We start from the raw sequence: 14,925 nt of genomic DNA, 5'->3' as shown, positions 1-14,925 counted from the left end.
GATGTAAGGTTTGGTGCAGCTTGTCACATGGATTGTAGTTTCAGTAGTCACAAGATTTATTTATGATGAAGGGAAGCAAGTAGAGATGGTAAGCCTCTATAAATAGCAAGGTCTTGAAAGGGTGCCCAAAATATAAAAGATTGGAAACAATCTTATGGAACGGGGTAGAGAGTTCCAGAGGATAGGAGCCAGCATGTGAGAAGTGAGAAACAGAAGAAGTAAGAGTAGAGTCAAAAGGTCAGAGTTTGATAGAAGATGGGTTGAAAGTATTTGGTGATGAGTGAGGAAATATAATTTAGGAGTGAGGTTGTGCTTTGTATGTTAGGGTCAATATTTTGAACTATATTCTAAAGTGTATGGGAAGCCAGTGTAGAAAGTAGCAGTGCGCATAGCTAATGTGGATTGGTGACTTCGGAGGATGGGTCTAGGTAATGTATATATAATAGACTGGAGGGAGAGAGACAGCATTTGAAAAGGCCATTAAGAAAAGGCTGAAAAAGTCAATGCTGGGCAAATAAACAAATTATTCATTATAGTTTCTTGGGTAAGATAATGTTGCGTAGGTGTGCACGGTAGTGCTTTTATAAGTAAAGTCAAATTAACTTGATAAAAATCATGTAATAAGAAAAAATATAGAAATTAAAATAAATAATATTGTTCCTTCACGTGGATAAATCGCTGACATAGTTTGCCAAAAATGTAGTTTATTGGATCTCATCCTTAAAAGACTGCATTGCAAATATTGTGTATTTCCTTTTGGAAAAAGGTAGAGTCAGCAATATAATTTAGACAAATATTAACTTTATTAAACATTATCATATTGCTAAATTGACAAAAGTTCATAACATAATATTATAAGCCAGATCACAGAAAATCTGACTCTGCGCATATATCTATATATATATATATATATATATATATATATATATATATATATATATATATATATATATATATATATATATATATATATGTTAGATGAAAAGGACTGAAATATGCACAACAGCAACGTACAAATATTTAGCCTCATTTATAAATATATTTTCTTGTAATACAATGCATATTAAACTACTTCTCAATAATATACAAATGCAGGTGAATGCCAATTACATAAAAACAATATCAGTAAAACATCATATCAAAACTGTAAATATTGTTGTAATGTATACTAAGTTAATACATAGTTGCAACTTAGTCACCAACTAACATTTTAGAATACACTTCGACTGGCCACCCCATGATATTTATTTAAAAAAAATAAACACACACACAAAAAAAAAGAAGAAAAAAGCCATTTTGTTTCATAAACCTTGATTTTGTATCCAGAAAACTAAATCAGACTTCATTATTAGGAAATGTATATTGATTAATCAAAAAATACTGTTTATGCAGCTTTAAATAAAAAAAAAAAATCACATAGCAAATTAATATTTAGAGAGTCCTATTAAACATTACAGAAAAAAAGCTTTCTATTCTCACTAGGCCACACAATTACTTTTGTAGCTAAAGCTATGAAAAAAGTATACTGGAGAAGTAAAAGATATCTTACATACAGAAGCATTTTAGATTATATGTGTAGGCTGGGCAAAAAGTGTGAGAATTGTGCTATAAGTCAGGCTGCCATTGCTCAGACCTGGCATTAGCTATCATCCATAAAAGAACCAACACCATGAGACTTTCACAGATAACCATGGGTTTATCCTCTCAGAATACAGACAAAATCAAAATAGAGGCTGCCATTCTGGCCTTACATTCCAATTTAATTTAAAATGAAAGAGCAGACAGTTCATATCTATTGTTTCAAATAGACAACTATATTGTAGCCCTCTAGTAACATATTAAAGGGACAAGAAACTACAAATTAAACTTTCACGATTTAGATATTGCATGTACTTTTAAACAACTTTCCAGTTTATTTTTTTACTAACAAATTTACTTAAACTTGCTTGGTATCCTATTGAAGTTGAACAGCATACTTAAGTATAATTTGAAGTGTGTACACATTTTTGAGCAGTATCTCGCAGCCGTGCTTTAAAGAATATATAACATTTTATGAAATATAATTGCAAACATTGATGTAATATAGTGCTTAAGACATGTGCACATTCCTGAGCGTATATAGTTATGCGTTATCAACAAACAATACAAGAGAACAAAGAAAAATTGGATAATGTAAGTGAATTGTAAAGTTTCTAAAAATGTCATGCTGTATCTAAATAATTAAAGTTTAACTGTGACTTTCCTGTCTCAGCATATCAAGGTTGTAAAACCTCTCTCAAAAATGTATGCAAACTTTTCTGTATTATTTCTGAGTAAATCCCATCATATGATCTGTGCATTTTGTGTACAAATTGTGCTTTCCCACACTCCTAGAGAGGCCATAAATTTTGTAATCTGCAAATGCTGCAAGCCAATAGCTGGTTTAGCAAATGTGCAGCATTTTTTAAACACGGTTTGCAGATTTTACTTTTTCCACTTCTATAGGGATTGTGGGACAAAACACGATTTTTACAGAAATGCAAGAGGGGTCTGTTTAAAGTTATTATTCATAGTGATCGATTATTATCTGCAACATGTCTCACTTGATTTCTTCTTTAGAGCAGGGTGATCAGCACATTTTCTAAAATCTTATTTTATTTTCTAAAATCATATTATCTGTCAGAAAGATTTGTCAGGCAATGCAATGTATGCTTGGAAATATATTAATCCATTGTAACCAGGAAGGAAAGGCAAACAAACCAATATCCTTACTGAAACAATTTCAAGTTGAGCATATCCAATTAAAATATTAAAGTTAGAAAAAGTGCTTATTATTTCCATCTGCCCAAGAATAATATATCTTAAACACTGCAGTGCCAATTGCAAGAATATATTTTGATAATTTTATTAAATAAATCATTATTGGTTTTTATTTAGTACGCTTTGATAACCACTTTAGGTAGGCAACACTAAATTTTAAGTATTGTGCAATGCTTTATTACTAATTGAGATTATTAGTATCTTGATAAGTTACTGAATCATAGTACTTTAGAGTCTAGTAAACTAAAAATATATTGGCAGTTCCAGAAGACTTCAGATTACAAGAAAACATATATATTGTTCCCTTTGTTGTTACAGAACAAATAATTGGAAGGTTTTTTTATATATATACTCTGAAACTGCCAATTATATTTTTAGAATGAAATAAATTTGATGTGCACAAACTAATCTCATAAGCACAGTTTTTACTCTAAGAGCAATTTGAGCTGAGATAATATTTCGGCACCTGTTGACCAAACACTAATAGAAGAATCAATCAAAGCTATATCTCTTGCAATGCGCTTTTGTAAAGCATAACCTTGCCTTGGCATTGCAATGTCACCTTTCTTAAGGAATGTTATAGGACAGAGGTCATTTCCTCCATCCCCAATATAGACTGTTTTAGTGTACTGTATTCCATTTTGTGATTGCTTGGCCACAAATTCTTCTAAGACTTTCTTTTTGCACAGGTTTTTAGGACACTTTGAGCAATTGTGAATGTGAAAATTATGCACCGTGAGATTCCCAACTTGATCAAAAGCTGCAGGATTTGTGAATACCTTATCAAACACATTTTGAACATTTGCATGTGTAAGGATCCAATCAATGAAGATAGTATTTGAATCAGAGATGATAATACAATCAAAGAAATCTTTTTTTTGGGCAATAAATTGCAGCAACTCTGTCATTCCTGGTGTATAAGGTATTGCAATCATGATCCTTTTCATGTCATCCTCTTTAATGCCTTGTTCTCCCAAATAGGTAAAAATTCTGCCCATATATTCTGTCCATTTTCCTTTCTCATAGGAATTCTGCAGCCCATTTGGAAGCTTCTTCTCAGGAGCACATTGGATAATCCATGTGTCGCTGTTATCATTGATAATAGTGTGGTCAAAGTCGAATACCAGTAGAAACTTCATTTCTACCCTGAATAGTGGGTCTTGTTTCTCACCTGAAAAGATATATACATGGTATTTTTGTATTTGAAATACAATTATATTTCTATAATTCAATCTCTTTAGAAGGATGATGCCACTACTGGACTAAATGTATGTATATGCATAAAAACTATTTATTTATAGAAAGGTGAAAATCTTTACAGATAAATATACTATTTTTACATTTGCTTACCAGGCTTAGAACTTCAGTCTTGTGAACTTAGAACTTCAGTCTTGAGAATGTGGATGTGTGGAAAAAAGGTCTTCAGTATTTGGAGCACTGGTTTAAGGCTAAAAAAAAAAATGATATACAACTTTATATAAAAAAATATATCTCATACAGCCGATATAACAATAAAAGTTATATATATATATATATATGTATATTTCCAATAGGCATGTACTCGCTGACTGTATTCCTGCAAAAGGGTGCTTTATTGGCACATATTGAAAACAGTGACTTTTCGGGGAAAAATCATTGGTCTGATGAAGGGGCGATTGATCCCCGAAACGTCACTGTACATTTTGCTTGCCCTGGTAGCTGATTTTGGCAGGCGGGAGTGTGCTCTTCTGTGTATTATATATATATATATGTGTGTGTGTGTGTGTGTGATCAGTGTCACGTTGACAGAAATAGTAAATATTTTAAATTGCCATACACGAGATGCTCACTAAAGCTGTTTTACAATTTAAACTACACACTGTCGTAAAACATATTCACTTGGTTTAAATTAGCGCACAGTTGGTGATTGCTAGTTTTAAATATCAATAAATACAAACACCTGCTGCATTCTGTAACAAAGAATGGTTTACACTATTACAGAGAGAAGTGCAACCTCTAGCAGCTATATAGTTAAGGAAATAGACATAAACGAACCACTCTCAAACTCACTAACCACCATCCAAGCGTGAATTAGACAAGCTTTTACTCTTTCTGCTACACCAAAGCATCCGCTGCCACTAAAAACCCACTCAGCAATTATAAACAGGAAAACTGTCAAATATGTCAGTGGCAGTCATCTTTGTTAAGGGTGGTACAGTATTGCACTACATTTATGACAACGTACTGTTTAAAATCAATAACATATTGTATAAAACAGGCATAATGGCTACATACTTGTAATATTTGTAATGTCTGATGCATCATTTATGATTATTCCGACTCCTATAGTTATCAACGTAAATGATTTTCCCAAATCAATTATGGGCGGCCTCTGGATATAGCTAGTACATAATAAAGAATAAAATATTACGCGCTGTATCATGACGTAAAAACACGTGATCTTCTTAAATTTCGACTTCCGGCTTTGTTGCTCGGTTTAGTTAATACGGTTGCTATGCAACAAAGGTAGCAACAACAGAGGGAGAACTGAGTGTGGCGGACAGATACGGAGTTAAAGATGATGGCCACGGCTTCCGCTCCTGTTGTCCAGTATGGCAGGAGGAAGGGTTCGAGTAGAGTGCAGTCAGGTGGGCATGTAGAACTATCGGTGTTTTTAAATCCACAGGAGAAGCTTTCAAATGTACACTGTGATTTCTACTTACTATTTTGCTAATTATATAATACATATTATTTTGAAGTATTCTAACTTGAGCCCATATTATCACTGCTGACTGAGATTAAAATGGGAACTTTCTGAATAAGCTGAAATCTGGTGCCAGTGGTCAGCACTAACAGTAAATATTGATCTACAGTTTGGACACAGCTGTGCTAGAAAATAAGTAGTTTAGCAAAAACTCATTTTTATAATAAAGGAAGAGAAATTAAAGGAACTACTAATTGAGCAGTTTAGAATTAATGATAAATATGATAGTTACGGCAAGTTTTAATAAAATTATGCTTAAAGGGACATTAAACCCAATTTTTTTCTTTCATGATTCAGATTGAGAATACCATTTTAAACAACTTTCTAATTTACTTCTATTATCTAATTTGCTTCATTCTCTTGATATTCCTTCCTGAAAAGCATATCTAGATAGGCTCAGTAGCTTCTGATTGGTGGCTGCACATAGATGCCTCATGTGATTGGCTCACCAATGTGCATTGCTATTTCTTTAACAAAGGATATCTAAAGATTGCAGCAAATTAGATAATAGAAGTAAATTGGAATGTTGTTTAAAATTGTATTTTCTATCTGAATCATGAAATACAAATTTGGGGTTTAGTGGCCCTTTAAAGAGACACATTCACAGACATCCCAACCTGCAAAAACTCATTTCAGGGAGGTGGCTTCACCCTCTACTGCGCCCCCCCCCCCCACCCCACTCCCAGTTATATATTGGACACCTCTTGAAACCCTAAATAAGATAGAGACTTATCATTAAAGTAGCTTCCCACAAAAGTCACATTTAAAAAAGTAGCTTTATTGCATAACCACGTACAACAAACCTTTTTTCCAGTGATCGTACGCTTGTTGAATGCTTAAATATTTTAGAATACAAAGTTTAATTACATTCAGTAAATAAGGTAGCATTTGTGTTTTATTTTATTAAAATCAGTGGGGGCTTTTTTGTTACTGATGCATGCTTTAAGGTTTTATAACGTCCCAGCAACTAAAGGCATTCCTTAAAGAAACACGTTTCCAGATATGGGCCACTTTGGATCATAATACTTGGAATTTCAGGGACATTGCATTGCATTTGCTGGCATCAGGGAGCCGCTATTACAATCAGGGAGACTCCCTGAACTTCAGGGAGAGTTGGGATGTCTGCATTCAATTACTTTTTTTAACCTTTGTGTGCTGAATAAATCAACTTTTTATGTGGGCATTGTCCTTATTAGCCAGTGAAGTGTAGAATCCAAGGACATTTCCTGTTACTTTTACCATATAGTTTGACTATAAAAGCAAACAACTTTCTAATTTAATTATATTCTCAATTTTGGTATCTTTTGTTGAAAAGCAGGGATGTATACTTAGGAGCCGGTGTTCTGTCAATTTTTGCTACCCATCGAATTTTGCGCATGCGTACATTACGTCACTGCATTCCACATATGTGTTAAAGCATATGTGGAAGGCGGTGACGTATGTGCACTCGCGCACACTGAGAGGGGTAGCAACATTTGACGACTAGATAGCAAATATCTTCGCTTTGTCTGCTCATGCATGCTGCGTGCACCCTACGTATGTAAATAAAATATGCAGCTCCTTATGTCATTATAATTAAAGTTTTCTTCTAAATTCATTAACTGTACAGTTAATGAATTTAGGAGTAAACTTTAATTGTGATGACATATGGAGCTACATATTACTGTTGGAAAAACAGTTTAGTTAATTTTATTTACATATGGAGGGTGCGCATGAGCAGTCAAAAATAATCTATTTGCTACCAGCTACATAATTACTATTGGAGAAATAGTTTAGTTCATTATATTTACATATGTAGGTGGCACGCATGAGCAGACAAATCGTTTATATTTTTCTACCCCTCTCAGTGCGCATGAGTGCACAGCTGCACATACGTCACAGCAATGCACACATGCTTTACAACACATGTGGAATGCAGTGACGTAATGGCACGCATGTGCACTGAGAGGGGTAGCACAAATCGACAGAACACCATCCCATTTATGGAGCACTATTTAGCAACAGTTTTGCAAGAATGCTGTCTATGTAGAAGAGCACTAGATAGCAGCACTATTTCCTGTCATGTAGTGCTCCAGGTGCCTACCAAGGTATCCCTTTAACAAAGAATACCATGAGAATGAAGAAAATTTGATTATAAAAGTACATTTGAAACTTTTTAAAAATGGTATGCACTGTCTGAATCGCAAAACGAAAATAACATAATTTATGTAAGAACTTACCTGATAAATTCATTTCTTTCATATTAACAAGAGTCCATGAGCTAGTGACGTATGGGATATACATTCCTACCAGGAGGGGCAAAGTTTCCCAAACCTTAAAATGCCTATAAATACACCCCTCACCACACCCACAAATCAGTTTAACGAATAGCCAAGAAGTGGGGTGATAAGAAAAAGTGCGAAGCATATAAAATAAGGAATTGGAATAATTGTGCTTTATACAAAAAAATCATAACCACCACAAAAAAGGGTGGGCCTCATGGACTCTTGTTAATATGAAAGAAATGAATTTATCAGGTAAGTTCTTACATAAATTATGTTTTCTTTCATGTAATTAACAAGAGTCCATGAGCTAGTGACGTATGGGATAATGACTACCCAAGATGTGGATCTTTCCACACAAGAGTCACTAGAGAGGGAGGGATAAAATAAAGACAGCCAATTCCTGCTGAAAATAATCCACACCCAAAATAAAGTTTAACAAAAAACATAAGCAGAAGATTCAAACTGAAACCGCTGCCTGAAGAACTTTCCTACCAAAAACTGCTTCAGAAGAAGAAAATACATCAAAATGGTAGAATTTAGTAAAAGTATGCAAAGAAGACCAAGTTGCTGCTTTGCAGATCTGGTCAACCGAAGCTTCATTCCTAAACGCCCAGGAAGTAGATACTGACCTAGTAGAATGAGCTGTAATTCTTTGAGGCGGAGTTTTACCCGACTCAACATAGGCAAGATGAATTAAAGATTTCAACCAAGATGCCAAAGAAATGGCAGAAGCTTTCTGGCCTTTCCTAGAACCGGAAAAGATAACAAATAGACTAGAAGTCTTACGGAAAGATTTCGTAGCTTCAACATAATATTTCAAAGCTCTAACAACATCCAAAGAATGCAATGATTTCTCCTTAGAATTCTTAGGATTAGGACATAATGAAGGAACCACAATTTCTCTACTAATGTTGTTGGAATTCACAACTTTAGGTAAAAATTCAAAAGAAGTTCGCAACACCGCCTTATCCTGATGAAAAATCAGAAAAGGAGACTCACACGAAAGAGCAGATAATTCAGAAACTCTTCTAGCAGAAGAGATGGCCAAAAGGAACAAAACTTTCCAAGAAAGTAATTTAATGTCCAATGAATGCATAGGTTCAAACGGAGGAGCTTGAAGAGCTCCCAGAACCAAATTCAAACTCCAAGGAGGAGAAATTGACTTAATGACAGGTTTTATACGAACCAAAGCTTGTACAAAACAATGAATATCAGGAAGAATAGCAATCTTTCTGTGAAAAAGAACAGAAAGAGCAGAGATTTGTCCTTTCAAAGAACTTGCGGACAAACCCTTATCCAAACCATCCTGACGAAATTGTAAAATTCTCGGTATTCTAAAAGAATGCCAAGAAAAATGATGAAAAAGACACCATGAAATATAAATCTTCCAGACTCTATAATATATCTCTCGAGATACAGATTTACGAGCCTGTAACATAGTATTAATCACGGAGTCAGAGAAACCTCTATGACCAAGAATCAAGCGTTCAATCTCCATACCTTTAAATTTAAGGATTTCAGATCCGGATGGAAAAAAGGACCTTGTGACAGAAGGTCTGGTCTTAACGGAAGAGTCCATGGCTGGCAAGATGCCATCCGGACAAGATCCGCATACCAAAACCTGTGAGGCCATGCCGGAGCTATTAGCAGAACAAACGAGCATTCCCTCAGAATCTTGGAGATTACTCTTGGAAGAAGAACTAGAGGCGGAAAGATATAGGCAGGATGATACTTCCAAGGAAGTGATAATGCATCCACTGCCTCCGCCTGAGGATCCCGGGATCTGGACAGATACCTGGGAAGTTTCTTGTTTAGATGAGAGGCCATCAGATCTATCTCTGGGAGCCCCCACAATTGAACAATCTGAAGAAATACCTCTGGGTGAAGAGACCATTCGCCCGGATGCAACGTTTGGCGACTGAGATAATCCGCTTCCCAATTGTCTACACCTGGGATATGAACCGCAGAGATTAGACAGGAGCTGGATTCCGCCCAAACCAAAATTCGAGATACTTCTTTCATAGCCAGAGGACTGTGAGTCCCTCCTTGATGATTGATGTATGCCACAGTTGTGACATTGTCTGTCTGAAAACAAATGAACGATTCTCTCTTCAGAAGAGGCCAAAACTGAAGAGCTCTGAAAATTGCACGGAGTTCCAAAATATTGATCGGTAATCTCACCTCCTGAGATTCCCAAACTCCTTGTGCCGTCAGAGATCCCCACACAGCTCCCCAACATGTGAGACTTGCATCTGTTGAAATTACAGTCCAGGTCGGAAGAACAAAAGAAGCCCCCTGAATTAAACGATGGTGATTTGTCCACCACGTTAGAGAGTGTCGAACAATCGGTTTTAAAGATATTAATTGAGATATCTTCGTGTAATCCCTGCACCATTGGTTCAGCATACAGAGCTGAAGAGGTCGCATGTGAAAACGAGCAAAGGGGATCGCGTCCGATGCAGCAGTCATAAGACCTAGAATTTCCATGCATAAGGCTACCGAAGGGAATGATTGTGACTGAAGGTTTCGACAAGCTGTAATCAATTTTAGACGTCTCTTGTCTGTTAAAGACAGAGTCATGGACACTGAATCTATCTGGAAACCCAGAAAGGTTACCCTTGTTTGAGGAATCAAAGAACTTTTTGGTAAATTGATCCTCCAACCATGATCTTGAAGAAACAACACAAGTCGATTCGTATGAGACTCTGCTAAATGTAAAGACGGAGCAAGTACCAAGATATCGTCCAAATAAGGAAATACCACAATACCCTGTTCTCTGATTACAGACAGAAGAGCACCGAGAATCTTTGTGAAAATTCTTGGAGCTGTAGCAAGGCCAAACGGTAGAGCCACAAATTGGTAATGCTTGTCTAGAAAAGAGAATCTCAGGAACTGATAATGATCTGGATGAATCGGAATATGCAGATATGCATCCTGTAAATCTATTGTGGACATATAATTCCCTTGCTGAACAAAAGGCAATATAGTCCTTACAGTTACCATCTTGAACGTTGGTATCCTTACATAACGATTCAATAATTTTAGATCCAGAACTGGTCTGAAGGAATTCTCCTTCTTTGGTACAATGAAGAGATTTGAATAAAACCCCATCCCCTGTTCCGGAACTGGAACTGACATAATTACTCCAGCCAACTCTAGATCTGAAACACAATTCAGAAATGCTTGAGCTTTTACTGGATTTACTGGGACATGGGAAAGAAAAAATCTCTTTGCAGGAGGTCTCATCTTGAAACCAATTCTGTACCCTTCTGAAACAATGTTCTGAATCCAAAGATTGTGAACAGATTTGATCCAAATTTCTTTGAAAAAACGTAACCTGCCCCCTACCAGCTGAACTGGAATGAGGGCCGTACCTTCATGTGAACTTAGAAGCAGGCTTTGCCTTTCTAGCAGGCTTGGATTTATTCCAGACTGGAGATGGTTTCCAAACTGAAACTGCTCCTGAGGACGAAGGATCAGGCTTTTGTTCTTTGTTGAAACGAAAGGAACGAAAACGATTGTTAGCCCTGTTTTTACCTTTAGACTTTTTATCCTGTGGTAAAAAAGTTCCTTTCCCACCAGTAACAGTTGAAATAATAGAATCCAACTGAGAACCAAATAATTTGTTTCCCTGGAAAGAAATGGAAAGTAGAGTTGATTTAGAAGCCATATCAGCATTCCAAGTCTTAAGCCATAAAGCTCTTCTGGCTAAGATAGCCAGAGACATAAATCTAACATCAACTCTAATAATATCAAAAATGGCATCACAGATGAAATTATTAGCATGCTGGAGAAGAATAATAATATCATGAGAATCACGATTTGTTACTTGTTGCGCTAGAGTTTCCAACCAAAAAGTTGAAGCTGCAGCAACATCAGCCAATGATATAGCAGGTCTAAGAAGATTACCTGAACATAGATAAGCTTTTCTTAGAAAAGATTCAATTTTTCTATCTAAAGGATCCTTAAACGAGGTACCATCTGACGTAGGAATGGTAGTACGTTTAGCAAGGGTAGAAATAGCCCCATCAACTTTAGGGATTTTGTCCCAAAATTCTAACCTGTCAGGCGGAACAGGATATAATTGCTTAAAACGTTTAGAAGGAGTAAATGAATTACCCAATTTATCCCATTCCTTAGCAATTACTGCAGAAATAGCATTAGGAACAGGAAAGACTTCTGGAATAACCGCAGGAGCTTTAAAAACCTTATCCAAACGTATAGAATTAGTATCAAGAGGACTAGAATCCTCTATTTCTAAAGCAATTAGTACTTCTTTAAGTAAAGAGCGAATAAATTCCATCTTAAATAAATATGAAGATTTATCAGCATCAATCTCTGAGACAGAATCCTCTGAACTAGAAGAGTCCAAAGAATCAGAATGATGGTGTTCATTTAAAAATTCATCTGTAGAGAGAGAAGATTTAAAAGACTTTTTACGTTTACTAGAAGGAGAAATAACAGACAAAGCCTTCTTTATGGATTCAGAAACAAAATCTCTTATGTTATCAGGAACATTCTGCACCTTAGATGTTGAGGGAACTGCAACAGGCAATGGTACATCACTAAAGGAAATATTATCTGCTTTAACAAGTTTGTCATGACAATTATTACAAACAACAGCTGGAGAAATAGCTACCAAAAGTTTACAGCAGATACACTTAGCTTTGGTAGATCCAGCAGGCAGTGGTTTTCCTGTAGTATCTTCTGGCTCAGATGCAACGTGAGACATCTTGCAATATGTAAGAGAAAAAACAACATATAAAGCAAAATAAATCAAATTCCTTATAAGACAGTTTCAGGAATGGGAAAAAAATGCCAAACATCAAGCTTCTAGCAACCAGAAGCAAATGAAAATGAGACTGAAATAATGTGGAGACAAAAACGACGCCCATATTTTTTGGCGCCAAATAAGACGCCCACATTATTTGGCGCCTAAATGCTTTTGGCGCCAAAAATGACGCCACATCCGGAACGCCGACATCTTTGGCGCAAAATAACGTCAAAAAATGACGCAACTTCCGGCGACACGTATGACGCCGGAAACGGAAATGAATTTTTGCGCCAAAAAAATCCGCGCCAAAAATGACGCAATAAAATGAAGCATTTTCAGCCCCCGCGAGCCTAACAGCCCACAGGGAAAAAAGTCAAATTTTTGAGGTAAGAAAAAATATGATAATTTAAAGCATAATCCCAAATATGAAACTGACTGTCTGGAAATAAGGAAAGTTGAACATTCTGAGTCAAGGCAAATAAATGTTTGAATACATATATTTAGAACTTTATAAATAAAGTGCCCAACCATAGCTTAGAGTGTCACAGAAAATAAGACTTACTTACCCCAGGACACTCATCTACATGTTTGTAGAAAGCCAAACCAGTACTGAAACGAGAATCAGTAGAGGAAATGGTAAATATAAGAGTATATCGTCGATCTGAAAAGGGAGGTAAGAGATGAATCTCTACGACCGATAACAGAGAACCTTATGAAATAGACCCCGTAGAAGGAGATCACTGCATTCAATAGGCAATACTCTCCTCACATCCCTCTGACATTCACTGCACGCTGAGAGGAAAACCGGGCTCCAACTTGCTGCGGAGCGCATATCAACGTAGAATCTAGCACAAACTTACTTCACCACCTCCCTTGGAGGCAAAGTTTGTAAAACTGATTTGTGGGTGTGGTGAGGGGTGTATTTATAGGCATTTTAAGGTTTGGGAAACTTTGCCCCTCCTGGTAGGAATGTATATCCCATACGTCACTAGCTCATGGACTCTTGTTAATTACATGAAAGAAATTTGAGTTTCATATCCCGTTAACCTTTTTTATTGAAATATATTTGTAACGTGAACTGCTCATCTTTCAAAAACATGAATGAACAAAACAATATCACTTTGTTATACTTTCTTTAAATTGTACAATGTTTGCACCTCACAGATTTGTTTGCACACATTATTATCTTCTGTGTCAAACCTAGATGGAATTGGAATCAAAATAATGTATGTGTGGTCAAGATTTTACATACAGAACATATATTTGTATTGCAGTGACGTGCAGTGACGTCAGAGGCTGGTGAGGCAGTGGCTAGGATACACCTTCATTCTTTAGATATCCTTTGTTGAAGAAATAGCAATGCACATGGGTGAGCCAATCACATGTGGTATCTATGTGCAGCCACCAATCAGCAGCTACTGAGCATATTTAGATATGATTTTCAACAAAGGATATCAAAAGAATGAAAAAAATAGATATTAGATGTAAATTGGAAAGTTATTTACATTTGCATATGGGATTGATATGGGTTTCATGTCCCTTTAAATGGTGTCTTGGAAAACTGGTCAACTTAGTAAACATCTGATTTTAGTCTAAAAGGATTGTAACAGAAACTCTTGCAAGATAACACAAGGCTTGCTCTGATTATGAGATCTAGAAATCCATGCCCATTAAAATATGTTTAAAACATACTTTTTACTTTAATGCTGCAAATTATGCTTATAGATTCTTTCATTATTCAGTAAATATAAAAATGTCTTGATCCAGTGGCGGCTGGTGAAATTTAAAGATGGTGGGGCGCTTGGCCTCACCCCTTTAAATAAAGCCACACCATCAGGTGGCACTATCAATTCATTAATTAAATAAATAAAAGGTAGACAGAAACACAGAAAAGCATTCGGGGGGAGAGGGAGAGACAGACGGGGGAGAGAGACACAGAGGGTTAGAGAGAAAGAGAGAGAGACAGAATCACACACAGAGGGGTTAGAGAGAGAGAGACAATCACACACAGAGGGGTTAGAGAGAGAGAGAAAGAGAGAGAGGCACAATCACACACAGAGGGTTAGAGAGAGAGAAAGAGAGAGAGACACAATCACACACAGAGGGTTAGAGAGAGAAAGAGAGAGAGACACAATCACACACAGAGGGTTAGAGAGAGAAAGAGAGAGAGACACACAATCACACACAGAGGGTTAGAGAGAGAGAAATAAAGAGAGAGAGAGAGACAATCACACACAGAGGGTTAGAGAGAGAGAAAGAGAGAGAGACACAATGATTCAATCACATACAGAGGGTTAGAGAAAGAGAGACACAATCACACACAAAGGGTTAGAGAGAGAGAAAGA

At 36.3% G+C, this 14,925-nt stretch overlaps 2 protein-coding genes across 6 annotated transcripts in view; one reads left to right on the top strand and one right to left on the bottom strand.

Annotated features, from left to right (window-relative positions):
- Window positions 1-1,727: 1,727 nt before the first annotated feature.
- PHOSPHO2 (phosphatase, orphan 2) lies at window positions 1,728-5,230 on the bottom strand. Of its 4 annotated transcripts, none has more exons than XM_053698412.1 (3): window positions 5,074-5,230; window positions 4,150-4,247; window positions 1,728-3,970 (listed from the first exon to the last, which is right to left on the bottom strand). In XM_053698412.1, exon 3 carries the CDS (start codon window positions 3,936-3,938, stop codon window positions 3,225-3,227), a length of 714 nt encoding a protein of 237 aa, XP_053554387.1. In that variant the 5' UTR covers window positions 3,939-3,970; window positions 4,150-4,247; window positions 5,074-5,230; the 3' UTR covers window positions 1,728-3,224. The 4 variants fall into 4 exon arrangements, with proteins under 4 accessions (XP_053554387.1, XP_053554388.1, XP_053554389.1 ...); XM_053698413.1 differs by lacking the exon at window positions 5,074-5,230 and adding an exon at window positions 4,853-4,987; XM_053698414.1 differs by lacking the exon at window positions 5,074-5,230 and adding an exon at window positions 4,834-4,968.
- A 21-nt stretch (window positions 5,231-5,251) lies between these two features.
- CFAP210 (cilia and flagella associated protein 210) overlaps window positions 5,252-14,925 on the top strand; it is a 131,655-nt gene continuing 121,981 nt past the window's right edge. The window contains exon 1 of one of the 2 annotated variants that reach the window (XM_053698411.1): window positions 5,252-5,426. In XM_053698411.1, the coding sequence (XP_053554386.1) occupies window positions 5,357-5,426 (70 nt within the window). In that variant the 5' untranslated portion in view covers window positions 5,252-5,356. The remainder of the gene's footprint in view (window positions 5,427-14,925) is intronic. The other variant, XM_053698410.1, reaches the window with a different exon arrangement.

This window comes from Bombina bombina, chromosome 1 (assembly GCF_027579735.1).
Source record: "Bombina bombina isolate aBomBom1 chromosome 1, aBomBom1.pri, whole genome shotgun sequence".
Lineage (NCBI taxonomy): Eukaryota > Metazoa > Chordata > Amphibia > Anura > Bombinatoridae > Bombina > Bombina bombina.
Note: the sequence above shows the minus strand (reverse complement) of the source record. Positions and strands in the feature narration are given on the sequence as shown.

Coding starts and splice junctions, on each gene's coding strand:
- PHOSPHO2 (XM_053698412.1), bottom strand. CDS start 3,938: ATGAAGTTTCTACTGGTATTCGACTTTGACCACACTATTATCAATGAT.